The sequence below is a fragment of the Fulvia fulva genome, chromosome 13, assembly GCF_020509005.1.
Source record: "Fulvia fulva chromosome 13, complete sequence".
Taxonomy (NCBI): Eukaryota; Fungi; Ascomycota; class Dothideomycetes; order Mycosphaerellales; family Mycosphaerellaceae; genus Fulvia; species Fulvia fulva.
Genome location: NC_063024.1, coordinates 1,291,030 through 1,317,965, shown reverse-complemented (window position 1 = coordinate 1,317,965; position 26,936 = coordinate 1,291,030). Strand labels below are relative to the sequence as shown.

The 26,936-nt window shown below is 50.1% G+C and overlaps 12 protein-coding genes across 12 annotated transcripts; 6 read left to right on the top strand and 6 right to left on the bottom strand.

Moving 5' to 3' along the window:
* Positions 1-6,274: 6,274 nt before the first annotated feature.
* Positions 6,275-8,075, bottom strand: CLAFUR5_14490 (uncharacterized protein; the record flags this gene model as incomplete). The annotated part of the gene is made up of 4 exons (XM_047913638.1): positions 6,275-6,756; positions 6,816-7,317; positions 7,391-7,718; positions 7,777-8,075. The coding sequence occupies 4 exons, from the start codon at positions 8,073-8,075 to the stop codon at positions 6,275-6,277; spliced, it is 1,611 nt and encodes a 536-aa protein (XP_047769398.1).
* Positions 8,076-9,047: 972 nt separating this feature from the next.
* Positions 9,048-10,001, bottom strand: CLAFUR5_14489 (uncharacterized protein; the record flags this gene model as incomplete). Its single annotated transcript, XM_047913637.1, has 1 exon — positions 9,048-10,001. The coding sequence occupies one exon, from the start codon at positions 9,999-10,001 to the stop codon at positions 9,048-9,050; it is 954 nt and encodes a 317-aa protein (XP_047769689.1).
* Positions 10,002-10,210: 209 nt separating this feature from the next.
* On the bottom strand, positions 10,211-10,693 carry CLAFUR5_14488 (uncharacterized protein; the record flags this gene model as incomplete). The annotated part of the gene is made up of 1 exon (XM_047913636.1): positions 10,211-10,693. The coding sequence occupies one exon, from the start codon at positions 10,691-10,693 to the stop codon at positions 10,211-10,213; it is 483 nt and encodes a 160-aa protein (XP_047769690.1).
* A 542-nt stretch (positions 10,694-11,235) lies between these two features.
* On the top strand, positions 11,236-12,060 carry CLAFUR5_14487 (Kinetochore protein Sos7; the record flags this gene model as incomplete). The annotated part of the gene is made up of 1 exon (XM_047913635.1): positions 11,236-12,060. One exon carries the CDS (start codon positions 11,236-11,238, stop codon positions 12,058-12,060), a length of 825 nt encoding a protein of 274 aa, XP_047769685.1.
* A 673-nt stretch (positions 12,061-12,733) lies between these two features.
* Positions 12,734-13,531, top strand: CLAFUR5_14486 (putative galactose dehydrogenase GalD; the record flags this gene model as incomplete). Its single annotated transcript, XM_047913634.1, has 1 exon — positions 12,734-13,531. The coding sequence occupies one exon, from the start codon at positions 12,734-12,736 to the stop codon at positions 13,529-13,531; it is 798 nt and encodes a 265-aa protein (XP_047769686.1).
* A 366-nt stretch (positions 13,532-13,897) lies between these two features.
* Positions 13,898-14,759, top strand: CLAFUR5_14485 (uncharacterized protein; the record flags this gene model as incomplete). Its single annotated transcript, XM_047913633.1, has 3 exons — positions 13,898-13,995; positions 14,058-14,376; positions 14,454-14,759. The coding sequence occupies 3 exons, from the start codon at positions 13,898-13,900 to the stop codon at positions 14,757-14,759; spliced, it is 723 nt and encodes a 240-aa protein (XP_047769687.1).
* Positions 14,760-15,920: 1,161 nt separating this feature from the next.
* Positions 15,921-16,112, bottom strand: CLAFUR5_20114 (uncharacterized protein; the record flags this gene model as incomplete). The annotated part of the gene is made up of 1 exon (XM_059462951.1): positions 15,921-16,112. One exon carries the CDS (start codon positions 16,110-16,112, stop codon positions 15,921-15,923), a length of 192 nt encoding a protein of 63 aa, XP_059319206.1.
* A 671-nt stretch (positions 16,113-16,783) lies between these two features.
* CLAFUR5_14484 (Glutathione transporter 1) lies at positions 16,784-19,439 on the top strand (the record flags this gene model as incomplete). The annotated part of the gene is made up of 4 exons (XM_047913632.1): positions 16,784-18,860; positions 18,911-18,940; positions 19,092-19,153; positions 19,212-19,439. 4 exons carry the CDS (start codon positions 16,784-16,786, stop codon positions 19,437-19,439), a joined length of 2,397 nt encoding a protein of 798 aa, XP_047769688.1.
* A 27-nt stretch (positions 19,440-19,466) lies between these two features.
* On the bottom strand, positions 19,467-20,606 carry CLAFUR5_14483 (uncharacterized protein; the record flags this gene model as incomplete). Its single annotated transcript, XM_047913631.1, has 1 exon — positions 19,467-20,606. The coding sequence occupies one exon, from the start codon at positions 20,604-20,606 to the stop codon at positions 19,467-19,469; it is 1,140 nt and encodes a 379-aa protein (XP_047769681.1).
* Positions 20,607-21,743: 1,137 nt separating this feature from the next.
* CLAFUR5_14482 (Malic acid transport protein) lies at positions 21,744-23,184 on the top strand (the record flags this gene model as incomplete). The annotated part of the gene is made up of 4 exons (XM_047913630.1): positions 21,744-21,973; positions 22,023-22,444; positions 22,493-22,504; positions 22,541-23,184. The coding sequence occupies 4 exons, from the start codon at positions 21,744-21,746 to the stop codon at positions 23,182-23,184; spliced, it is 1,308 nt and encodes a 435-aa protein (XP_047769682.1).
* A 592-nt stretch (positions 23,185-23,776) lies between these two features.
* Positions 23,777-25,741, bottom strand: CLAFUR5_14481 (uncharacterized protein; the record flags this gene model as incomplete). Its single annotated transcript, XM_047913629.1, has 1 exon — positions 23,777-25,741. One exon carries the CDS (start codon positions 25,739-25,741, stop codon positions 23,777-23,779), a length of 1,965 nt encoding a protein of 654 aa, XP_047769683.1.
* A 297-nt stretch (positions 25,742-26,038) lies between these two features.
* CLAFUR5_14480 (37S ribosomal protein MRP2, mitochondrial) lies at positions 26,039-26,445 on the top strand (the record flags this gene model as incomplete). The annotated part of the gene is made up of 2 exons (XM_047913628.1): positions 26,039-26,317; positions 26,383-26,445. The coding sequence occupies 2 exons, from the start codon at positions 26,039-26,041 to the stop codon at positions 26,443-26,445; spliced, it is 342 nt and encodes a 113-aa protein (XP_047769684.1).
* Between the last annotated feature and the right edge of the window lie 491 nt (positions 26,446-26,936).

Below are 26,936 nucleotides of genomic sequence, written 5' to 3'. Positions count from 1 at the left end.
TATTAGAAGATAATAATATTAATGAGGTTGCCTATTCTACTATAGAAGCTAAAGGCAAGTACCTCTCGTCCGAGTAGTTACTTAACTCCTATACATCATTATATATAACTAACTAAGATTCACTATTTAGGACACTAAAGCCTCTTTAAAAGAGGAAGTGGATCAAGGTTAGGGGTGGCTATCTATAAGCTATATATATAGGAAGTATAGTAATAGGTAGTCCTTATAGAAAGTAAATTGTCTTAGAAAATGTCCTGTTTGTTCCTAGCCTTAGAGTTAGTCTTGTTTCGTAGAATTAGTTTAGCTAACAGTTTGCTATCTAACTACCTAGTTTCACCCTAAAATCCTTGTCTAGTAAACCCGTTGTCTAGACTAAACTTCGAGGAGGAGTACCGTTTATCTACTCGATCTCGGAAATTCTTAAGCTATAGTATACTAGTATACTCTCTTAAGAACGTAACGGTACCGCTATAGCTAATACTAAGTCGGAAGATCAGTAGGAGCTATAGTATAGAAGATATATACACCTTAGTAAGGGACTACTAAAAACCCTATATAGAGTTACTAATAAGAAAGATCCTATTCCTATTCCTTCTAAACACTAGAACTATAAGGTCTACTCCCTTATAAACATAAGGAAGTTCAAAGGACCTACTATAGAGAGGAAAGGGGAGAGGCTAGCCCTCATCTCTATTGATATCTATAGGCCTTTTTAGGGCGTAGTCTCTAGGCTAGGATACAAATATTGGCTTAAGATTGTAGACAACTTCTCTAGGAAGAAGTGGGTAATCCCGTTAAAGACTAGGAGCGACGCTCCTATAGCTCTACGGAATTAGAAGGTCTAGGTAGAACGGTAGTCAAGGTGCTTTCTATCTACGATCCGTAGTAATAGTACAAAGGAAATTCTCGCCTTACTAAAAGAGTAGGAGAAGGAGTTTAGTACTTAGATAGACATAACTAATGCCTATAACTCTCTTCAAAATAGACCTATAGAAAGGTCAATTCAAGCCTCTAAGAACATAGTCCGGGCTATACTTAAAGACTCTAGTATACTAGTTAAGTTCTAGCTAGAAGCTTTATAAGTATAGACTATGATCAGAAACAGACTGCCTAATAGTCCGATCATTAATAGTATTGCTCTTTCACTAGAAGAAGCCTTTACTAGCTAAGTACCGTTAGTCGACTATTCCGCGTCTAGGGATATAAGGCTATAGTCTATATAGACCTAAGACCCTAACCTTAAGGCTTAAGGAGAGACAAGTTAATAAACCGAGGATAAGAAGCCGTGTTTATAGGCTACTAAGAAAATACTACAAAACAATAGCTGTTCTAGGATCCCGATATAAAAGCTATAAAAGCGTATAGTCACGTCGACTAGTTTAAGAATAAGAAGGGGGGAGATATAGATCTTAGTATCACCTTTACTAACTAGCCGAGTCGAGCGCTATAGCGTAATCCTATTAGGAGGAAGCCCTTTAGAGCGAAATTTTCCGATAGGGGATTATTAGAGACAGCGTTACGAAGGCTAGGAGAAAATATTAAGGCGGTTTTAATACTATCGAAGGCCGATAACGGTAGATCTATACAGAACCTACCTAAGTCATTAGCACTATAGTAACCGCTATTTATGTGATTTCCCCCTCCCCTAAAGGACATTAGGGAATACTAGAAGTTTAGAGATTAGGGTACTCTAATTAAAGAAAAAGAAGATGTCGTTCAGTTCGACCTATCCGAACACCTAGCGCTACCTTAGGTTATAGGCAATAAGAGGTTAAGGGGGGACGGAGATAATAACTCTAAAGAGTATAAGGCTAAATACTATAAGGCTCTTATCGCCTAGATGTTCTATCTAGACCCTATAATAAGCTAGGTAGAGGAGATTCTAAACGACGTAGAAGAATATACATTTGCTACTATTAGGTAGGCTATAGCCTATTAGTAGGAAGTGCTAATCCTAAAGTCCTATAAGGTAGCCGTAGGAGACCCCGAATAGGGATATATATAGAGAGAGGTAATTGAGAACGAACTTATTACCTTAGTAAGCAACAACACCTAGGAAGCAGTTGTACCGCCAAAGGGTACGAATCTAATTACTTCTAGGTAGGTCTTTAATATAAAAAGAATAATTAGTAGAGCTATTAAGATGTTCAAGGTAAGACTAGTAGTAAGAGGGTTTTTATAGAAATATAGGGTTGACTTCGAAGAGACCTTTATACCTACTATTAGACATAATACTCTCCGAGTATTTATAGTAGTAGTGTATAAGAGAGATTTCGAGATATACCTAGTAGACATAAATAATGCTTTTACCTAAAGTAGCCTTCTTAAAGATGTCTATATAATCCTACCCCTAGGAGTTGAAGCACCTCTAAACATAGTGTTTAAGGTCCTATAAAGCCTTTATAGGCTTAAGTAAGCAGCTAGAGACTAGAACAAGCTCTATGTTACGAAGCTAGAGAAGATTAGATTTACCTAGTCCTAGGTAGATCTATGCCTACTTATCTATACGGCTAGAGACCTTATAGTCCTTACCTATATAGATGACATACCTATTATAGCTCCGAGGCTGTTATATGTTTAGTAGTTTAAGGCTAAGTTTAGAAAAGTGTTTAAGATTAAAGATCTTAGTGAACCTACAAAGATCCTTAGAATAAGGATCATAAGAGACAGGTCCTAAGGTACTTTAAAGCTTGATTAAGGACACTATGTCTACGCTAACTGAGCCAAGATGAATATAGCTAGAGAGAAGGCTACGCTAACCCACTCACCTATAGAGAGCTACGAGCATTTAGTACCTACGGCTCCTATAGATAAGAGGTGTAACAAATAGGATTACTAGAGCTATAATAGTACCTAGATGTAGCTAATAATAATGACAAGGCCAGACTTAGCATTCCCCCTTAGAAGAATTAACTTATATATTACTGATCCCTCGTAGTAGTATATAAAGGCTTTGAAGAAGCTCTCCCGATACCTACGGTCGTACCTAGACCTAGGTCTTATATATAGAAAGGGAGGGGGCAATCTCTAGGGATACTCGGACTCTGACTACGCTATAGACAAAGTAGATAAGGTCTCAATTCTAGGATACGTATAGTTCCTTTATAGATCACCTATGTCCTAGATAAGTAGGAAGTAGAAGTCTGTTATAACATTAATAATAGAAGCTAAGTTTATAGCTATAAACGTAGCCGTAAAGTAGTCACAATTTCTTGCTACTGTCCTTAGGGAAATAGGGTGCCTAGAACTAGTAGGAAAGAGCTCTTTCTAGCCGAGTATAAGGGTAAGCAAGGGCACTATTAACGAGCTAAGGCTAGTCAAGCTTATAGGTAACAACTAAGCCGCTTTAACACTTATTAAAGATGCCTATATATATAAAAGGTCAAAGTATATTAATGTTATATATAACTATATTAGACATCTCTAGTAGTAGAAGAAGATTGTAGTAGACTACTACTATATAAAGGATATAGCTACTAATAGGTTAATAAAGCCCCTTAATAGCTAGTAGTTCTAAAACTTTATAAGGTAGCTCTAGCTTACGTAAAGGGATTATAGGAGACTATATAGCCTAAGTGGGAGTGTTAAGAACATATAGGCCGTAGGACAAGTATGTAGGTGTAGGTATGTCATATGACTAGATCACGTGACTAGGGTTTGCTAGCCTATAGGCTAGAAAACATCCGGACACCTAGTATCTACCTATACCTACACTAACACTAGCGATACTATATATAGATATACGCTATCCTATTAGGTCCTTCTTCGTCTTTCGTATAATCCGCCGTCTTCTACTACTACGTAACTCGTACCTATTTAATATAAGGCAAAGAGAACTTTAAGCTATCTAAATTAAATAAGGTAGAACTCTCTTGATTCTAGGGGTAGTAACCTACTTTCTAGGTCGTTAGAATAGCCTTAATAAAGGCTTTTAGATACGTCGTGTTTAGCGATAGCGCGGTTTGTATTCGTAAGTAGGCGTTAGTATATCGCGCGTTTATCTAGAGATTATATTACTTTAAAAGGGCCTTATATTTATCTCTATAGCTTAGCTATAGGCCCGATAGATTTTAATATTAGCGTTTATAATTCCTAAGAGTAAGCGTAGCGATATATAGCCCTATATACCGACCCGATCTTTTCGTAGGCGTAAGATATACGCTACGTCTCGTTAGTAGTAGCCTACGGGTAGTCGTAGTTATAACTATAGGATTAACTACGAGTTCGCTAATAGGTATAGCGCGGTCGAGTACGTAATACTAAAACTTAAAGGACTTTTCTTAGACCTTTTAACCCGGTTTTTCTAGAGTAGTAGTACCGATCCTATTTATAGAATCTTCTATCGCTATACTTATAGCGACTCTTTAGGTCGTCTAGCTCAAGCGCTCTCTACGAGTACTATAATCTTAGGTAATAGACGGTCGACTAGGTCTTCGATAAACTACTTAATAATACTAGGCGACTTTTCGATACTATTAGCCGCTCTATAATAATTATTACTACTATAGTGTAGGATAAAGGCCTTCTCCCTTTGTAAAGTAAGCGCCTCTTAATAACGCTATATTTAGCTTCGAGTAGGTAGCGCGGTAAAGGTACGCCTACTGTCTCGTGTCTTAGGACCTAGTACTTACTAAGATCTTATAATAACGTTCCTATAATAGAGGAACACTAAGCATTCTATCTTCCTTACGCCGCTTAAGCTAGCTCACCTAGTCGGGATCGACTCCTTCGAGATCTAAATCTAATGCCTATAAGGGATTCTCGCTAGGCTCAAAATTTTATAGATAGGTTTTTGTAATGTCGGCTAGAGTATAACTAATAGCTAACGCGGTAAATTAAACAGTAATACGACTAGTCCTCTTAAGATATATAGTCCTAGTACGATTAAGACGAAATATCCTTCTAAAGGCCTACGGACAACCTTGTTATCGCCGGTAGGCAGCTCGTACCCTATCTAACGCTGTCGTGCTACAGGTTACGTAGGCTAAAGGCGTTCCTAAGCAAACACAGGTCGGGAGGGGTGGGCACGTCTACATGGCAAGCACAGTAACACCGGCTCGAAAGCGCCAACTCATTGCATTCGAGCGTTAATAGTGCGCTTTGTGGCCAGCGTGCGGACTCGGCATTTAAGTATGTCTCCTTTGAACGGACGGCATCTAATAATTGCTATATATCGGTTCGCCGACTGGCTTCTACTTCGAAGCCGGTCAGTATCTGGTAAGCCCGAGATAATGCATCACGCATCTGTTAATCTGTTGCGACGGCACCGTAGACGGCTATCATCTGTTAGTGGTACAGTCTTGCATTCTCTGCTTCGGCGAGCGGCCAACCTGTATTACTGTATACAGCTGTCTCTGAGTCGACATTTTTGATCAATGTGTCTTGCACCAATCTTGCTTGATGTACGAGCTCCTCGGCCGTAGCCACCAGCGATTGCGGCGTAGCGTCAGAACGAGGCGGTGGTGATGGTGGTTGAAGCATAGTGTGGAGCTGTATTGAAGGCCACGATGTGCGGGAGATGTAGAATATGACCGAGTATCAAGATTCGTACAAGGTGATCCTGCTGGAATGGGGGACACGCGTAGAGCTGCGTACTTTACTAAAGACAGCTAGTCACGTTGACGTTCATTGACCTGAAAATTAGGTCCACGGCGACATTTGCTTCTGACTTGAGCGTCTCGTGGCTCTATGGCAACACCAGGTCTCGGGATTGGATTACTGCAGACAGACAATTGGACCTCATGCCGATGAAATACCCCCGTCTTACTGCCTTCCATTCTCTATGATCGTCCGCAGCCGATGAGAACTTCATACTGTGGCCACCGATCCTTCGTCAGCTTGCTTTTCGTGGAGCGGAATACTAAACAAAGCTCGCTGGCCACAGCGTGTAACACCAGTCTGCATAGACTTGTGGATGGTATGCAGTGATTCGGAAAACACACTGTCCAACGTTCCATGGCCAGTATTGCAGGTGGCGGAAGACACCTGCTCCCAGCTCACTGAGCAAGTCTGCTCGTGCAATGGCATCGATGGAATGCTTCGTGCGCAAGGCACGAGAGGGGCGTTCCAAAATCGACATGTCGTCTCACATGTCCTTGTCTTCATGTTGGGTGCTACACATCGATGTGAGGTGGTCGATGTGAGATGTCCCATCTTGGCGTTGACTCTTGCAATCCAGTGGCCTCAACCCAGTATCAAGATGCCCGACCTTGAACAAGCTCCGACTGCACTAGCAAGGCAGACACAGTGACTCCACCGGACCTCGAACCGTCCTCTACCTACCCATGTTGCCGACCTTCATCTCCTCATCTGCCTCGCTCCCTTCCTCCATCTCATGCTCCATCTCATCGCCTCCGCCATCGTGCCCACTATCTCTACTAGCTCTTGCCACCACCTTGGCCATCTCAGCCGACACCGATGCATGTTCGCTCTTCATTCTCAAAGCCTCGCCATAACGATAGAATACGAACGGTATCGGTGCCAAGATAGTTGCACACCCTGCGAGCAAGCTTCCGGCTCCGCCAACGCCCATCGCATCGAAAATTTGAGGGGTGAAAGGTGGCGACGCCGCTGCTAGGGCTGAGCGACAGATGGTGTTGGCTGTCACAGCGCTCGCTGCGAACATGAGGTAAGCATCGATGAGGTAGTTGAAGATTGCGAAGAAGAGGAGTACTATGGCGGCGGAGAGGACGACACCTGCGATGGTGGGCACAATCCAGTGAATTGAGGTGTACTCGCCTGTCCAGGCGATCCAATCTGTGGGTGACGATCAGGTTCGAGACGCAGAGTATGACAAATGGAAGGAGTATACTCACAGATACCAGCAGCGAAAGTGACCGCTCCAATCATGCCGATCCGCATCCTTCCCTCGGGTCTGTATCCTTTACTCTTCCCATGCTTCTTCCTCTTCTCCATGATCGCAGTCTCCACAAAGATGATGGTGGCAGCAACGCAGCTTCCGAGAACCATCCCAAGAAAAGGCAGCTCACCAACACCTGAGTTCCAATGTCGTTTCTTTTGGAATATTTCCGGGTAGATTGAGAATAGCATGTACTCGAGCATGTAGATGAAAGACATGTATATCGTTGTCCATAAGCACAGCGGGTCGATCAACATGATCCATGGTCTTGTCAATGCGATCCGGAACACCCGACGGGGTGTGAGGTTCTCCATTGATGATGGTGGCCTGGCATGCTCGTAGCCAGGTAATTTCTGCATCCGACGAGCTTTCCGTGCAAGCAGAAGTGGGATGCATGTCTCTAGGCAAGTCGTGATCAGAAGGAGGGATAGCGCAGCCAGCCAAAGGAGCTGGTAGTACTGTTTCCGACGTCTGTCAGTACAAGATCGTGATAGCGCCTGTTACCACAGCTCGACAAGCGACAGTACTCACAGTCCACCTCCAATCCTTCTTCAACTCCAAGAACCCCGAGCTCACAGGCGCACAAGCCGGACCAGCAAATATAACGACAAGAAATATGGCGACCACGTTCCCACGCGGCAGTGCATCCCACAGGTCCGCGGCAACACCCGGGGCGATCGTGAGCGCAGCACTGGCGAAAACGCCTGAGAGGAATCGACCCACAAGGAGGCCACCGAACGTCGGGGTAAACGCACACAGGAAGATGAACGCGAAGTTACCAGTCATGCCAGCGACGAAGAGCCAGCGCCTGCCGTATAGCTCCGACATGGGCGCCCAGAAGAGTGGGCCTGCGCAGTATCTACATGATTGTGAGTCCTCTCAAGCATGCAAGTAGTGCGAAGGAACTATATGCGTACCCAAGCAATAAGAGAGTGGTGACCAGATTGGCCGCGACACTGGAAACGCCGAAAGGCTGCGATACGCCAACGATGTTCGCTGTAGGAGCTGATGATGCGAACGATGCGTTGAAAACCATCAACATGTTGATCGCAGTGACATATGCCTTGAGTCGGAAGGACCATTGCCTCGAATTGGCCGGGTCGTCTGGCAAGAAGGTGACATGGCCATTTTCATCGAGGCAATCTGGTGTTTCGGGTGATGGTCTCGTTGGCTTCACTGTGACGAGGTCGATGATCTTCTGCAGGAGAGCGGCCATAGCGGGCCTCGACCAATGTCGTTGGTAATGCGTCTCGGTGAACGAAATCAGTCAGCGGCAAGACCTAGGCCTATGTATATCGTAGGCTCGTTCGGAGGTACATGACGCCAGTGGTCGTATCCTGGCATACACGCGGATAGCACATGCAGACCAGATAGCACATCAGACCCCGGCTGTCATAAGCTATAGTAGTTCTTCCAGCCAGTACAGGATGACAAGCTCGTTCGGATCTCGTCATCGTGGTACGACAAGATCGCGGACTGACCACGCTGCAAACTGGCCATGTGCGACGTTGCAAGTCCGATTCTGTGCAGTGACCGTGGAACCACCTGAGATACAGAGCATTTCACTGCAGAGATGTATGCTGGCATTGCAAGGGTGATTATATCGGGTGCTCATCCTGTAGTGTTCAGTGCAAGAGTTGCCATCTCGACTGAAAGCACTTTGGCAGAAATACCGGAATGGTGGAGCCTCACAGTTGCCGTTCCGCCGCTATCATGGTCTGTATCAATACGAACATGCGCACGTACAACCCGTAGTATGATGCCAGCTACCTGGCAAATCGCACACTGCAGACCCAGACACTCGTGGTCAGATTTTGGCATAGCCATTTTCCGTGAAACTGCTCTACACTGGCATCTGCTTCTTCGGTTGAAGCGGCGACCACAGACACAGCCGAGACCGAGTGTAGAGCTTGTCGAAGCTTGGTTTGACGACACGTACTCAGTCTGGCAGGGGCTCAGACTTAGCAAGGCTTAGACCGACGACCACTGTCAGACGAACAGCTCGACTGGTCTTGCTGGGAAGCAGCGGAAGCGCCATCCTTGCTCGGCAGGCGACCACCGGAACATCATCGCCCACATGGCCGAAACTGGCATATCGCGTGCACCATCATCGTTCCTATGCGCAGTCCGATAGCTCCAGAATGTCCGAGGTGAGATTTGGCTGTAGAGTAGACACGAGACATGACCTTCAAGTATCCTTCAGTCTCCCCCATTCCGGCCTGAGTTCAACGTGCTCTCCCTCCACAACTTTGCCTCGATCCCACTCTCTGCCCTCGCCCTTCTTCTGCCATCGCACACTTTCGATATCCACATCGTCTCCGCCCCGCCCCTTCTTCCCGCTCTTCTCCCACTTGTCCACCTCGTCTTCCGTGAAGCCAGCAGCCCGCAGTCTCTCTGCGCCAGACTTCTTCCACTTTGCACGATCTCGCATCGCTTCCAGCGCCATATCCCAGTCATCGTCGTCCACATGGTCGTCTAGCGCAACGTCTTCTTTTGGGTCGTACTTTGAGTCGAAGCGAGAGTCCATATTGGAGTCTTTGTGGGCGCCACGTCCTCTGGCCGCTGGCTTGGACGATGGCTTTGGTCCGATCACGTCGTCTAAGGGGTCCGAATCAGAGCTTCCTCCTTGGCCTTCATCTATTTCTCGACGATGCTGGGCTAGTGGCGACCCCCGGTCTTTCCTGGAACCCTTGTGACCATCTCTTCTTGACGACTCGTGCCTGCGCTTTGAATCCTTTCGTTCGTCTTCAATTCGAGATGTACCTTGGGTCCTCCGCTCATGTACCTTCCTGGCCGAATAGACCTCCCTCTCCCTCCTGCCATCATCTTTGCGCCTTTCTCTTTTAGGCGATCTTGATCTCCGCCTATCCTTCGATTCTGCCCTCGAGTCCTTCTTGAGCCTTCGCAGCCTTGCCCTGCTCTCCTCCGCCTCCCTCTTTAGCAGCGCAGCATTATTACTGTCGGCCTCCTTCACAATATGCTTCAAGAACCTGGTGTTCGGCTTTGGCGCATCGCGATTCCTAGGTCTAGTATTGTTCAAGAGAGATCCTAGGCCATTTGCGACGAAGCGGTTGGTGTCTTTCCGCTCAGCATCGCGTTTCAGGATATGGGCGACGTAGTCGTCTGTGATGTCGGAAGACATACTACGCTGAATGCTTTGAGCGTAAGATGTCGTGGTATTCAAGAGCTACAGTGACGTGCGAGGAAGAAGTGGACGCCCTCGGGAGCTTAGCGCGCCATGAAGTAACGATGGAGGATTACTTAAGCTTTGATTGACCGCGAAGATAGCATCAAGGGGCGATATTCGTACACTGTGTACACAACTTTTATCCAAACAACTGTCTTCGTCACTCATAAATATCCCGATACCGTACTACCAACCATACTCGGCCCAGCCATACCCGCCATACCCCGGTGCCTGGTACACTTCCACTCATCTCCATACTTCTTCCACTCCATAACATAGAGATACTGAACATGCGGTCCGCCGACCGGGGTGTTCTTGATTTCGAGAATGAAGTTCACCTGTGCTTGGCTGTTGGAATCGTCGATCATCACATCCAGATCTATGATGCTGGCCTTGGAGTCGGGGAAGATGTTGGTTACGGAATAAAGATTGTGGAGATGTTCCTGTAATGTCACGCCAGAAGTCCATCGGGATTCTTCGTACTGAGCAACGAAGTCGGGACTCATGTTGTCCCAGACGGAGGAGTTCCAGTTACGGCGGTTGATGCTCTCAGTGATAGAGTGGGTGATGTCTCGCAGGAAGTGTTCTGAGCTAGCTCGAGATGCTTGTCTCGACGTGCTTTCCTGGATGCCTGCTTCCCCAGTCATCTCGACGTCCTTCGAGATGGTAGCAGCGGTTGACGCCAGAACTGGGTACTGTAGTCGAGCAGCGACTGCTCGTTCGGTGCTTGGCTGCGATCCTGCGGTTCCCTTGACTGACGAGCGCCCGCCCAACGGTCAAGGTCAATGATGAGACTGCAGATAGACAACTGACAGACAAAGTTTGGAACAGGTATGCCGTCGTCGCCGGCGGACAAGACGAAACTATACTTAGCGGCAACGTGCCTAGGTACTTTCTGGAGATCGACGTCGTGGAGATCGTGCTGTGATGCCTACGCAGAAGCATTTCTACAGAGATTCAGACTTAGCATGATTGATGACCGCACAAGGTCACGAGTCCAAGTGCTTGCAGGTTAGCACAAGTCTGTGGGGAGGGATGAAGGAGGGATGGAAGTGAATGTCGTAAACAAGAGATCAGCGGAACACGTCCGCCCTTCCTCGGCCCCACGCTTTTGTTGACATCGAGCCCTGATCGAGGTAAACAGTGACAACGACACCAACTTCTCGCACCATCACAAGAACAGAACAGCATGGATCCTCAAGCAGCACTGAACGCGCTTCAACAGCCTCAACTACAGTCCCTCTCGATCCTCACCCTCTCCGAACCACTCCTCAACAGTTCCATCAACGCGCCCAAATCACCTTCGCGTCGCTACTCCAATGCCTCGCAAGCAACACAAACACCTTCATCCCTCGCCGCGGACTTGACGCACTACCGCGAACTCTTCTCCAAACTACGCTTCTCCTACGTCGAGCAAGTCACCAAAGAACGCTTTCTCCGCAGCATCATCGCCGAAACACCCGAGTTTGTCTCGGCAGCAGACAATGCCGAGTTCGATGAAGCGCTGAAAGGTGAGAAAGCGGCGCTGAAGCAGAAGAAGGAGGAAGTTCGCGAGACTGTGGGAGTTCTGGAAGAACAGGGACGAAGTTTGGCGAAGCGGTATGAGAATGTACAGCTGCAGACGCGGCAATTGAAGAATCTACCAGCCGACATTGCGTATCTGGAAGCGACGATCGAGGAGCTGCGGATGAAACAGGAGCCGGGTAGTGAGGATCCGGAAATGCGATTGAATCTACAACAGACGCGACAGCTGCTCGATGACAGACAGCGCGAGATGAGGAGTGCTGACATGGAGATCGAGAGATTGCAGGCGGCACTACCTGCCAAACAGGCTGAAGTCCAGAGACTGAGGGATGAGCTAGCTCCCATACAGATGCGAAAGATCAAGGCTGTGGAAGAGGCGCAGGAGGCGAAGAAGAGGCGGGAGATGGGTGCTGGTGCAGATGAGTTGGAGGAGAAGGGCAGGTGGCTGAGAGGCGTGGAGACCAGTCTGAAGGCTATGCTGGAGGTTTGACGGTCATCTGGCTGTTATGAGGCGTTTGGGAGTTGCTTGATGTTACGAAGATACCCATTCCCATGGCAGGGTAACGAATGCGAGCTGTTGGTCAGTAAGATGTCGTCTTTCTACAGGCGTGTCTCGGGCGAGGACAGCTCTTGAAAGAGAATGACATACCACAGTGTCATACAACGACTACTACGACGACGTACAGAAAGGCAAGGACAAATCAATGCTTTGAAAGCAGTCACCGAAAACATCAAACCAGCTGTCATGACAAAGCCTGCAAGACGATGTCGATCCGTCTCACTTCACATCTCGAAGCTGACTTCCTTCTCTTCCACAACATCAACACCACACGAGCCTCGATCGCTGACCCGATGGATCTCCAATGCTACCCAGTAAGATGTCGACGCTTGGCATGCTTGCTGACCATTCCCCCCGGTTACATCCACCCCCTCCGCAGTTTCTGCGGGCGCAATGATGCTTGTTTGGAGCTCTCAGCTCCACCTCGTCGAACATCGGCATCTGCTCGAGCTGTCTACTCGTGCGCTGACCACATGTATCGTCCGTTTGGTTCCGTGGGTATAGATTCATGGTTCTTTGTTTTGTATCTTATCGCAGGAAGAATCATCGCAGCAAACACATTGACTAGGGATCCCGAACAGCACGTCAGGAACAAGCCATCATCATGCCCGGACAATATGCAATCTACCCATCTCTCCGCGACAAGGTCGTTGTCGTAACCGGCGGAGCAGAAGGCATCGGAGGCGCAACAGTTGAAATGTTCTCCCACCAAGGCGCCAGGGCAATCATCCTGGACATCTCAGAGACATCCGCCCACAAACTCATCGAAAAAATCGAGACAGACGCCACACAAACGACCCAGATCCCAACCTTCTACCAATGCGACGTAACAGACCTCACCCGCCTCAAAACCATCTCCGAAGACATCATCACGACCTTTGGGGGCGTCAACATTCTCATCAACAACGCCGCCTGTGCCGGTGGCAAAGCCCGAGCCGGGACTTTCGCAGTCGACGCCGAAACCTGGCAGTTCAATATCGACGTTAACCTCCGCCATCAGTTCTTCCTAACGCAGTACCTTGCGCCATCGATGAAGAAGCTTGGCGGAGGGAGTATTATCAATATGGGCAGTATCTCCTGGCGCATCCCAGCGACAGGGCTGCCGATCTACACTACCTGCAAAGCCGCCATTCTCGGCTTGACACGTACACACGCGAGGGAGTTCGGGAAAGATAGAATCCGTGTCAACTCTGTGATGCCGGGCTCCATTGCGACGGAGAGGCAGATTGCGGAGGTTTTGACGCCGGAGTATAAGCAGGAGACGTTGGATGCACAGGCGTTGAAACGGGTGTTGGTGCCTGAGGAGGTGGCTAGGGTGATTTTGTTCTTGGCGAGTGACGATGCGAGCGCTATTACGGGATCGAGTTATTGCGTTGATGGTGGATGGGTCAGTGATCCTTGACTACCCGTTCTGAGCTGGAAGAATGCATGGACGGTGAGTGTGAGGAAGTCGAGTGTGGATAAGTTGTGGGATGGGGATACGGAGGATCGAACGCCAGTGGTGGAGCTTGATAGGATATTGGAGTAGTGTAGTACTGTAGGACAGAACGGAATACAGATGTTCACGTTTCAGCAGACCTTGTGGTCTTGCGCGGCGGTTTCCAGGATAATTGACTTCGTGCATTCCACGGATGCACAAAGCTTACATAATTCTTGCACAACTCTACCCATGTCGCCGGGAACTTTCTCGAAATTTGTCCAATTCCATTGCCAACGACAACAACTTCACGACAGCAGTACAGACGTGCGAGCGGCCCGAAGAGGAGTCATGACAGAAGAATCGCCCCGATTGTATGTCGGCAATCTGCCGTACGTGGCCCAGAAGCACGACATCGAGCGGCTGTTCGAGGACAACAACATCAACATGTAAGCATAGGAGGATCGTATTGCGTCGCATCGATTATGCTGTACATACGACGGGATAACAGAGAATCGCCGACTTTGCTCTTTGCTGACCATTCCCTTAGCAAGAAGATCGATATGTCGATCGATCCGTTCACAGGCCGAAACCCCAGCTATTGCTTCGTGGACTTTCATGATCATGAAACAGCACAACAAGTGCTGAACACGATGCAAGGACTCAACGTGCGAGGCCGACCAATTCGAATCAACCTCAAGACTGAACGCCGTCAAGGTGCTGGCCAGCGACCTGACACCAGGACCTACGATCGAGGTTGGAAGCCGAAGGACTTGCCGTCCAGGGATGCTGATCCGGATACTGCGTATGCGTTTGACCGATGGAACCGAGTAAGTACCGTTGTCTCGGTATCACGGACGCCGGGTCGTATCATACGACGGTGTGATGGCTAATGATAAAACTCTAGGATGATGCACAATCTCACTGGATCGCGCCACTCGAGGAACGCAGGCGCTTGTGGATCACTGGCCTACCTCGCATTCCCAATCAGGACTCATTGAATGTCGAGATGAGAGAGCTCTTTGCGCAGTATAATGTTGAAGCAGTCAGCAAGCTGATCTCGCCGCACCATAGCGAACAAGGCGAGCAGGGATCTCACTATTCGTGCTTCGTTGACCTCGCAGACGGGAATGAAGCAAAGAATGCCATCACCATGTTCGATGGTATGGCAACACCATACGGTAAGTCACTGCTTATGAAAAGCGCATTATAAATCAACTTTCGAGATTTTCTTGGTGCAGAAAGATTGTCCCGTTCGAGAACACAGCTGAAGGATGTCGACGGACAGGTGGCACATACACAGTCAAACTAGCACGACACAGCCGGAGAAAGATCGTCGAAAGAGAGCAGCTCGGCACAACATCGAAGCTTTTCGTCGGCGGCCTACAATGTTTCGAAACTCCGGAAGCTCTCGCAGAAGAGATCAAGCGAGTCTTCGAGGGATTTCATGTCAAATGGATCTCGACCCTCAGAATCCCACACGAGTCGAAAGTTAAGGACGATGGAAAGCATCACTACTGCCACGTCGACCTTTGCAATGCGCAAGATGCCCAAGCCGCAGTGGAACGCCTTGATGGCAAAGAGTTACAATCTGGCGCTACTTATAAGATCCGCTTTGCTAGGGAGAAGATCCTGCCACAGAATGGCCATGGCAGTGATCAATGGAGACAGAAGGAAGAGACTCCGGTCAAACGGAATCTTGGTGGAAGCTGGAGGAAGGCAGCATGATTGAATCATACAGCGACATCGGAGAAGGATGCGTCGCCATGTTGAGGAAACTGTTCGTGGACCGCCACTGAAACTACACAGCGTAGTGGTCACAGCAGCCATGCGCTGCGGATACAAAAGCATCACAAACTCAGGCCTCGTCACAGCACCAAGAATGTATCCTCAGGTCTTCTCCGCCGCCTTCGCCTCAGCAAAGACACGATGAAAAGAAAGATCAAGTGTAGCATGATCAGCACCCCACCACGCACTCCCTCAACCACCCCGAGTCGCAGACCCAGCAGGTCTACAGCCTACACGTCGTTTCGAAAAAGGGCGTACATTCACATCATTCACCGTGACCAAAAGCGAAGTGGAAAGTTGGAACGTATCGTGCGAGTAGTGGCGAAGACTAGGCGTGGCGTGGCATGGGCATCCTAGAACAAAGCGTCAGTAATCAAAAGTGGTTTCCGCAGCCACATCGCACAAAGCGAGGCCACTTTCAGAGCAGGCAACTATGCACGTGTCTGACAATCTTCCAGGGGAGGACTGCACGCTAGGTCGATCTGTTCGTCCGGCGGGCTTGCTTCGTGGATGTGCTGGGTGTGGTTTCTAAGAAGTGTTAGCAGTGCTGCACTCACATCCCTTTCCTTTGTTGTTGTGTTGTTTTTCATTTCACCTTTCTCCAGTTGAGAGCGGGGTGCTGGAGTGTTATTGGCGACTTACCAGGTCCAGTTCCAAGCTGGACGGGTTCATTGCAGTGGGTTGCTGTTGGGGGTGGGTTTGGTTGTGGTGGTGGGTGTGCTGACGATGAGGCGAAGAGAAGGGAGATCAGGAGTATTATATGCTTTGCTGGAGGCATTGTTCAAATTCGAGGAGAACGGCCTTTGTTGCTTCTCAAAGGAAGAAAGGCATTGTGGCTTCCTGGCGCAAAGCGGAGAGCATGTCAAAGGAGTGTCAAAGAGGATGCGATATCGTCGGGTCACTGGATATGGCGACATCGGCTAGCCAAGGGTGTGGTTTTGGACACATCAGGGCAGTGGTGTCACTGCTTAGTGTCGTTTGCTGATGCTTGGAAAAGCTGAACGACTGCAAGAGCGTTGATGATCTTCTCCAGGCGAAGTCCGCAACGGCCACACGTGGCGATCACTGTGGAGTTGTGCTGCCAGGTTCTCGGTCCGCCACTTTCACTCGTCTTGTCTCTTCCCTTCACAACGTCTATCCCACTGCACGCTGACCATCACACGGATCACGCTGCAGCACAAGATCATAGCCTCGCATTGGCTGCAGCAAAATCTCGTGAAGTACATGTCTTGAGATGTGATCCAGATCCTCGACCTACCTCGCTTGGCGAAAGCGCCGGCCGGCGAAGGACTGGCCGCTATCTCTCAGGCGGCATGACAAGCATGCAGAAGACACGATAAGCTATGCATCCTGCAATGCTTACCGGGGTACCCTGTAGCTTGGTACCTACATAACATCCAGGGTACCTCTCGCGAGAGGGGAGACTCGCCATCTGCTGAGCACCTCACAATGCACCGAATCCGCCGACCATGGACGCTGCAGCGACAGAATACTGACGGAGTACAGCTCAATACCCTCGATCACGATGGCAAAGTGTCGGACGAAGATGTCGGTGCAGCAGAGAAGACCGGACTGAAGGAAGCAGTTGAGCCTGTGCATGTAGACATCCAGCGAGGCCATTCTATTGAGGTCGATGTTGCTCAAGTCTTGCAGGATTCGGACGTCAAGGATATCGATGGAAATACCTCGCCATACCCGGAAGTACGAGCAGTGGTCCCAGAAACCGATGATCCAGACATGCCCGTCAACACTCTGCGAATGTGGATCCTGGGCACGATTTGGGTCCTCATCGGTGCTGGCGTCAATCAATTCTTCTCCCTACGCTACCCAGCTGTGCACATTGTCTCAATCGTGTCAGAGCTCCTGGCATATCCGATGGGAGTCTTCCTGGCCCGTGTCCTCCCGGTCATGTCAGTCAATCTACCATTCTTTGGAGAGTGGAGAATCAATCCGGACAAGAAGTTCAACATCAAGGAGCATGTGGTCATTGTCATCATGTCGAACGTCACAATCGGGTTCGCTGGAGGTGCTGATGGAGCTTCCGTTATACAGGCAGCGATCAAGTTCTATGGCTTCGAACTTCCAGCAGGCTTCAGCGTCTTGGTTGTCATGTGCTGTCAGGTTTTGGGCTTCGGTGTAGCTGGACTGTGCCATCAATGGCTTGTTGAGCCTTCACATATCATCTGGCCCGGCGTACTCGGCAACTGCGCTTTGCTGAATAGCCTTCACAGTAGCGCCAACGCCGTGGCGGATGGCTGGATGATTTCTCGAATCAGGTTCTTCATGGTCGTCATGACGGGCGCCTTTATCTGGTACTGGTTTCCTGGACTCATCTTCGTGGCTCTGAGCTACTTTACCTGGATCTGCTGGATCGCCCCAAACAATATCGTGGTCAACCAGCTCTTTGGCATGCAGACTGGACTTGGGCTGTTTCCTCTCACGTTCGACTGGTCTCAGATTGCATACAACACTAACCCACTGCTGTCACCTTCTTGGGCAGCCGTCAACGTATTTGTGGGCTTCGCTGCCGCATTTTGGGTGGTCGTGCCTGGTCTTTACTACACTGGCGTCTGGTTCACGAATTATCTACCCATGATGACTGCAGACGTTTACGATCGCTTCGGCTCTCAGTATGATGTATCGAAGGTGCTTACCGCGGCTGGAACCCTGGATCCGGTGGCCTATGCGGAATATTCGCCTCCATACCTGAGCGCCACATTCGCCTTCGTGTACGGCTTGTCTTTCGCCTCAATGACTGCAGTGCTTGTCCATGTCTGGCTTTGGCATGGTAGTGACATCTATTCGGCTCTCCGAGGGCGACAAAAGCTCGACATTCACGCACGCTTGATGCGGTCATACAGGAAAGTGCCCTGGTGGTGGAATGTTATGCTCCTGGTCATCTTCACAGCACTATCGATCGTTCTCGCCGAAATCTACAACACACAACTACCAGTCTACGGCATCTTCCTCGCTCTGCTCATCCCGGCGGTGTACATGGTGCCTTGCGGCATCATCCAAGGTATCACGAATGTCGACGCAAACCAGCTGAACGTGCTGTCTGAGTTCATCGGTGGGTACATGTTCAGCGGCAAGCCACTGGCGAATATGGTCTTCAAGATTCTGTCAGAAGATGTCGTCAGCCAGGGTATCTTCTTCGCCCAGGATCAAAAGCTGGGACACTACTTCAAGGTGGCGCCGCGAACCGTCTTTTTTGCACAAGGCTTCGCTTGTGTGTTGGGTGCGCTCACGCAGACTGGTGTCACATTGTGGATGCTGGGCAATATCGAGAACGTCTGCTCCTCTGAACAAGCAGATTCGTTCACTTGCCCGAATGGTCGAACTGTCTTCTCGTCCTCCGTCATCTGGGGTCTTGTCGGTCCGGGAAGATTGTACAGTATCGGCAAGATCTACAGTGGGCTTTTGCACTTCTTCTGGATCGGTGCTTTGATGCCGCTTCTGACCTGGGGTGTTTGGAAGTACACCAAGAAAGACTGGTTGAAGAAGGTCAATTGGCCGCTGATCTTTGGTATGTCATGCACTTTGAGCTTGGAGAGCCGCTTACTGACCATATCATAGTGGGGACGTATAATGTTCCGCCAGCTACCGGTACGTTTCTGAAGGGTACCATGCATCGAGCAGTGTCTAAGACTATGGTGTGGATGGAGCGCGCGATGCAGCGCGTATCTCACGCAGTCCATCGTAGTCTAAGATACTGTCACGTTGTACTGGAGTATAGCTAATACCCTTCTGTTTGTAGGCATCAACTACTCATCATGGGCGATCGTCAACTTGATTTTCAACCATTGGATCAAGAACAGAGTATGTCAAATCCTTCGATGTAGTGATAATCGCATTTCACTACTGACTCCGCTCGCAGTTCTTCTCGTGGTGGGCCAAGTACAACTACATCCTCGCTGCAGCGATCGACTTTGGCACTGCCTTTGCAGGCATCATCATCTTCTTCGCCGTCAGCTATCCAGGCTACTCGTTCCCAGACTGGTGGGGCAACACAGTCTTCTTGAACACCGCAGATGGCAAGGGTCTTGCGTACAAGCCAATGCCCGAGTCTGGATACTTTGGCCCGGCGAATGGGACGTGGTCGTAAAATCCATCGATAGCCTAACATGACTCTTCAAGACCCTCCAACATACCCGCTGGCACAGATCCGCAGATCACCAAGCAAGAACGGATACTTGTGCGTCGCCCGTCTGCCAACCTTGACTACGTCCGGCTCTCGTTCTCTCCGCGAGATCTTCTCCTTCCACTCCTTCATCTTCGGTACCCACTTCTCCCGCAAGCCGGGTCGCATCATCTCAAGCCCTTGCAACCCTTGACAAAGCATGATAGACTCATACATTCGCTGACGCCAATCTTGATCGCTATCTTCGACGTACCACCAGCCATCATCAAAGTCATCCTGGAAGTCCTTACCTGCTAGAGCTCGAGCTTCCTTCCCATGCGGTCGCCACCGAGTAGAACGGATCAGCCATGTCAAAGCAAGGTTATTGTTTGGATGATGAGCACTGGTAAAGCCGTCTTCGTTCATAGCGTAGGGACCGACTTGCTTGACAGCTCGCCTGGGATCTGTGGTTCCGTCGGGAAGCCTGGCTGAGCTGATATGCCCGTTCAGTTCGCACGCAAAGTCCGGGAGACAGTACTTGATGAATTCCAGCCTAGTGTCCACGCTGAGCTTCCGGAAGGTGTTGTCTTGGTTGAGGACGGCGTCAAAGTCGGGCGCAAACAGTTCGCCATAGATAGCAAGATGAAAGAGAGTTGCCGATGGTTCTGCTTGAATGGTATATGCATCGTCCACGCCGCCGTTCCAAAAGTTGGGTGTTGCGTACCATTGGTTACCGACGCATTTGTCGACGATGTCGGTGATTGGGTTGAAGAGGTCGAAGCGCATTTGCTGGAGTTGGCGAATGCGGTCCATGGTAAGGCCGCAGTGCTCGATTGCCAGCTCGAGGAGTCCATCAATACCATCCAAGCACTTCTCGGCCAGTTCATTCTCGTTCTCTTTGGATGCCCGCGCCCAGGTGCCAAGCTCTCGTGCTGTGGCGGCCACAAGGGAATGTGGCGATGGTCGAAAGAAGATCTTGCTTTGTGCTGCCGCCAGGCGGAGGACAGTGTTAGATGAAGCATTCTGCATGCATTGTCTTAGCCTTTGACAAGACGAAGACAGGTTCATATAGTCTTCAACATGGTGCAAGAACTCGGGCAGCAAGATCAATATATCGTTCGGCAATGATAGGAGCCCTTGCGAGGTCGACATGATGTCGCCTGGAATGATAAGTGAAGACTTGCTCCCGACCTTATGTACTCCTACGTTGACTGCAATCGTGGCTTTGAGTCACGAAGCGATGTCCTAGTAGAGTTGTTCGGTGTCGACAGCAGGCAGCTGCAGCCTTCAGAGCACATCGTGAATGACGTAGCCGCATCCTTCGCGTCGCGAATGTCCAGCATACCTACCTTGTGATTGTGCTCTGAACATCTATAGTGTGAGTGAGAGTATTCGCCAACATAGTGGGCAAGACGGCGATAGCAAGACGAGCTCACCCGCATATGATGGTGAAGGGGAGAGTACTTGGCCTGACTTTCTGAGACACCGAAGTGATCGGGCTCTGATCTTTTCGCATGCACTATCGTATGCATTGCCAATAATGTTATCGCCAAGCCCAACGCATTTGTTGCGATGCTACTGCGCCTTCCGGTTCATTGTCGTGCTTTTAAGGTACGCGTCGACCCAACGTGCTTGCGGCATGCACTTGGCAGCCTCGTCATCCCAACGTTTCATACAAGCTCTTTCACGTGCCATGATAAGGCGTCCATACTGGGCTGTAGACTTGGCGGGACTTGGGCGTTCAGCCTATGTTGTTCAACGGACCGACTGGTTGTTCGATGATGCTCTTGGCGCTGGGTGTTTGCGATGCTCGGTCAACGTAAGGAGGGTGTCGATATGCAACAAAAAGTATGGCTCCAGAGTCGGCATGGGCATATGCGTTCTGACACCACACAGGTACGTGGACGATCTCCGTATTGTTGATGGACAAGAGTGAAGATCAAAGCATCGACAAGAGAAAGGGAGGCCAAGCAACCACGCAGTCCGCTGATATCCCGAAATAGGTTCCACACATCACGTCCTTGCTCACTCCCTCTCATCTGCATCTCAATGCCTGTACACACCAGATATCAGCATGTGAAAGTTCTTACAGCGACAAGCAATGCTGCCCAAAGCCAAAGCAATGGCTACTGTCGGCTCAATGCCATCATCGAGCCCCAATCGAACCACAATCTCGCACTTACATCATGCATTAGACTGACACAAGTGTCCGACGTCGCACAACATAAGTAAAAGACGCTGCCTAGCCAAACACGTCTCCATCATGAGCCTCCAGGATACAAAATAACCATGCCTAACGAACAGCACCTCTTCTGGCAACGGTACCTCCCATCTACGAACCCGTCTCGCGCCACATCAGCCCTGCCATCGAGAGCAGGGTCGCAGGTCAATTTGAATGATACTGAGAAGCTCAAGCATCTCGATGGCATCGATTTGCGGTTGCCGGTTCCTGATGATCTTTCATATCTCGTTCCGACACGGGAGCGGATTAAGCACTTTACTTGGGCATGGTTCACACTGTACGTAACGATTGCTACCAACCATATCAACCTCTACTGACCAAGACAGACCGATGAGCACAGGAGGTCTCGCTCTTCCCCTCCACAACACACCCAACCGCTTTCCGGGCCTTGAGACGATAGGCAAAGTTGTCTACATCTTCGACCTTGTCATCTTCCTCTCACTATGTGCAATGATGGCAACCCGGTTCATCATGAACCCTGGCGCCCTGAAGAAGTCATTGATGCACCCGACCGAGTCTCTCTTCTTTGCGACATTCTTTCTCGCCTTCGTCAGTGTGGTCAGCTGCATGCAGATCTACGGAGGACCTAGCACCGGGCCCTGGCTGACAGTGGTCGTGCGGGTCCTCTTCTGGATCTACGTTGCCGCGACTTTCACCACTGCTGTGTCGCAATACCTGGTCCTCTTCTCTGCCAAGCGGTTGACGATACAGAGTATGACGCCGGGTTGGGTTCTGCCTATCTTCCCAAGTACGATCCATCATGCCCTTCCTTGCTTCCAACACTAACAGAACCCAGTCATGCTTACCGGTACGCTCGCAAGCGTAATCGCCGACTCCTAACCAGTATCCCAACGCGAAGCCATCATCGTCGCCGGCATCACATTCCAAGGACTCGGCTGGATGGTTGCCTTCATGGTCTACGCCATCTACATGCACCGCCTGATGCAGTTCGGCCTTCCCGCTCCAAACCTCCGACCCGGCATGTTCATCGCCGTCGGCCCACCATCTTTCACAGGCTTGGCCCTCATCGGCCTCTCGCAGGCACTCCACGAGGACATGGGTGACTTCCAAGCACGACCCGGCATAATCATCGTACTCCAGACCATGGCAGACTTCATCGCCATCTTCCTCTGGTGCCTCAGCTTGTGGTTCTTCTGCATTGCGATGCTTAGTGTGCTCGGAGGAGTGAAGAAGATGACGTTTCATCTCGCTTGGTGGGCTTTCGTGTTCCCGAATGTGGGCTTCACGATTGCGACGATACGGATTGGTGAACAGCTTGGGAGTGAGGGGATACTATGGGTAGCTTCGATCATGACGATCTTGCTGGTGGCTATGTGGATCTTTGTGCTTGTTGCTCATGTGAGAGCAGTGTGGATGAGGCAGATCATGATGCCGGGTGTTGATGAGGATAAGGAGGACTACAAGGCGAATGATAGGAAGAATGATATCCCGGTGCCGCCGGATCATCAGAGGAGGACGATGCGGTGAGAAAGAGATCTATATATCCTGGCGATATCAACATCTTGGCCACAGCCTAGTCAGCACAGCCTCGCTATCCATGACAGCCTCCCACCTGCCCATGATGCCGGCACCGTATGCAAACCTAGGCCAAATCATCAGCCAGTCATGTCGAGCCTTCGCGATTGCCGGCCCCAACACCTCGCACCAGCAAGCCCACCACAGCGACGGCAAATCCCGAGATCTCTGGGATTTGACCCAAAACAGGCACACCACCCATCGGAGGACACTGCCTCATTATTTCAAAGCTGTCAAAGCCTGCATGGCCGCTGTCGAGATACACATCGATGCCACAAGGTTTCTTGCTCTGGCCAAGCCGGTCAGTGATCTGGGATGAAAGCAAAGGTTGACAGATGTGGTTCAGGAGTTGTGGCATTTTCAAGAAAGGATTGCAGCGATTTCGTCTGCGCGTCGGGGCCAATGAGCCAGGCATTTAAGAATCGTGCGAGGAGTAGGTCGGTATGCGAGCTCAGGAACATCTCAGTCTCTGACACCACAATGCCAACGTATATCCCCTTAAACGTCCTTGGAGTGCAGAGTTTCCCTCAACGATAACGCACAATCAAGGCTGCCACTCCTTCGGCGGCGCCGAATTCCCCACATCCTCAATAGCATACGACGACTTCCTCCTCGACAGCGTCGGACTCCTCGTCCCGGCAGTGCGAGTAGCAGTATGCTGTGACGACACCGAGCTCTTCCTCCTCAAGATTGGACTGAGCTCCTCAGCAGCCGTCTTCGCCGCTTCCTGCATTGCCTTAATATCGTCCTTGGTCTGTTCGCCCGCTTTGAGCAAGTCCCGCCATCTGCTCAGCTTGGCTGCCATCTCTGCATCTCCGACGTTGGCGTATTGCTTGATCATCCTGCTGGTGTCTTTACCGGAGCTCATGAATAGGCCTTCGCTGTGTCGGGCGAGCATAATCCAGATGAGATTTTGCAGGACGTCGGAGCCGCGACTCATGCGGCGCATAGATTTGACTGCGGCTTGTAGCGTTCGGTATTTGGCATGTTTGACGACCTCGTCGGTTGTCGCTTCGATCTTCAGCTTCTTTTGCAGCTTGGACACACTCGTCTGCAAAGCTGCAAGAGTCTTGGCTTCGGCTGCTGTGTTGCGGAATTTATCCACCTCTCGTTCTCGACTGCGATCACTGAGGAGTCTTTGATCACGAGCCGCTTTGACGACCTGAGGCACAACCTCGAGTCGGAAGTGGTCTGTAACGAAGTCCTCAAGATGCTGTTTGAGTGTGGCGTCCTCGATCGAGTTGATGCCAGCGGTGTAAAGCTGAAGCGGTATGATGAGCCTCGCTTCGATGAGCTGAACAAGCTTCTGATGGTCCTCTTCGTTGAGCTGTTGGACCTGATCATGCACCACTCCACGAATCTTGTCGTGATGGTCGCTCAGCGCTATAAGTTTCGACAGCTTCCATTTGTCGCCCATGTTGAGGTTCTCGTTCTTCATCACCTTCATGATGCCTTCTGCTGTAGTCGTGCGTGGATCGTTCTCCCAGACGCTCTTTGTGTGTTCTCGCATTGCGGCCTTCATGGTTTCCAGGTGCTTCTCAAGGCGATACGGCGTGATGATCAGTGTCATGTCTTGAGTTGGCCAAGATGCGGCGGAATGGAGATACGGATTGTCGCTCTTGATGATTATCAGCTGAGGTGCCGGCTTATCAGCGTGAATGTCTTGGTAATGCTGGGCAACCGCGCGCCCGAGCTCCTCGCTCGCGTTACGTGCTTCTTGGACACTGGAGCTCTCGGGTTCGATGATACAGTAGCCTTCCTTCTCGAGCTCTTGAAACAATTCCCGTGATCGTGCTTCTTGTATTTGACGAAGCTTTTCTTCTACCGCAGCGGAGTAGTTGCTGGGGACATACACGACATGATCACCCTCAGGTCGAATCTCACCGCCTATTTCAGATGCCAGCTCATTGCCCAATTGTTTGAGTACGGCAAGTGGTACTTCATCAGAAAGAGCCGATGGCAGATCACATATGTCCGTCCCTGCTGCGCCGATGGCATCTCGAAGTTCCGTCTTGATGCCATCTGCGACTTGGGCACTGCATAAGAACTGCCGGCCATTTCCCTCGAAAGATCTCCAGTCAGGCGCGTCCTGTTCCAAGATGAGTCTCTCTAGGCTCGGCAGGCTGACATCCTGCTCTCTCGTGAAGGCTCTGAGATCGAGGCATGAAAATTGGACTCGTCTCGTGAGCTCTGCCTGGACTTTTCGAGCCGTTGGACTCGGAATGATGTAAAGACCATCTTTGTTCTCCCACGGCTGATGCTCGAGGTCGTTCAGTATTCTTCTCTCGATGCCATGCTCGACGCCGAGGATAGTCGTCAAGTTCGCCTTTTCGATTCTTGATTCTTCCTTCTCAATCAAAGCCTTACACCGGGCAAGGACATTGTCAAACCTGACGAGGCTGTTGCCAGAACGACTCCGGACAAGGAGTGGTCTGCCCTCAATGACAGAAAGTGGTTGGAAACTGGCCACCAGGGCTGCAATGTCTTCAGAAGCGAAAATCGGCGCCATGTAGGCTTTCCAGGCTTCCGGTTCGAACATGAGATGATGTTTATCGACTCATCGTGACGTGAAAGTGGTCAAGCGACACATTCCGAAGTGTCGCGTGAGATGTAAGAAAGATCGGAGTCCTCCTTGCCCCGCGTACCAGGTACAAGTTAGGGAATACCTCTTGGCGTATATCGCATCACTGCGAAGCCTCAAGCCCGTGACTAAGGTACCATCGACCTCATCACCACCACCACCTACATGCATCTCATTGCTCATCACCACCCCCTCTCCCCCTACACCCCATCACCAACCCTCACAATGTCGCAATTCCGCCCCCGCCGCCTCGACCTCTCCTGCTTCATCAACAACAAGATCATCCGCGACCACACAAAGCGCAAGGTCTTTGAACAACACGAACCCGAACGCCAAGCGCTCCGCTACATCATTCGCAACACCTCATTACCCCAACGGACGCGCGCGCAGGCACAATTGCAGTTGACACAGATGCACTGTTATACGAGATCGACGCAGATTAAGAATAGGTGTATGATGGGAGGGAAGGGGAGGGGTGTGTTTTCGGATTTCAGGATGGCGAGGGTGAGTGCAGGATAACTGGAGGATTGGATGAGAGCGGATGAGGCAGGTGCTGACGGGGGGAACAGTTTCAGTTTAGGATAAATGCGCTGGCGGGACGGATACCGGGGGTGAAGAAAGCGAGTTGGTAGAGGAATGAATATGATGAGAGGGCAGGTCAGGGCAGGATGCTATACATGAAGAGCACGGGCATAATACATGCGACGTCCGGCAGCATCCAGGCTGCCTTGAGAGCATAAGTCAGTAAGTCACGCTGTAGGCCTAGAGAGACGAAGTAGGGAACGGCTGTGCTGCATGCAAGATGCCTCGCTCGGACGACGAGCTTGCTTCAATCTTCACCAAGTCCGAGCGCATTGAGCACCACGTTGTAATTAGTCTGGTCTTCTCTCCTGGCGACCATATGTGGTGGATTCGCTTGCTTGGGATGCGCAGGTTTGTTGACCAGGATCACATATGCCGTGTAATCACGCCGCCATAACGACAGCAGCAAACTTTAAGCGCTTCACTTCACCTCTCCTCTTGTAAAGAACTCTTGACAACAAGATATGGCTGCCGATCCGATATTGGTGCCTTGCAAGCGCTACAAAAGCAAGATCGCGCCGCAGCGACTACTTTTAGAGAG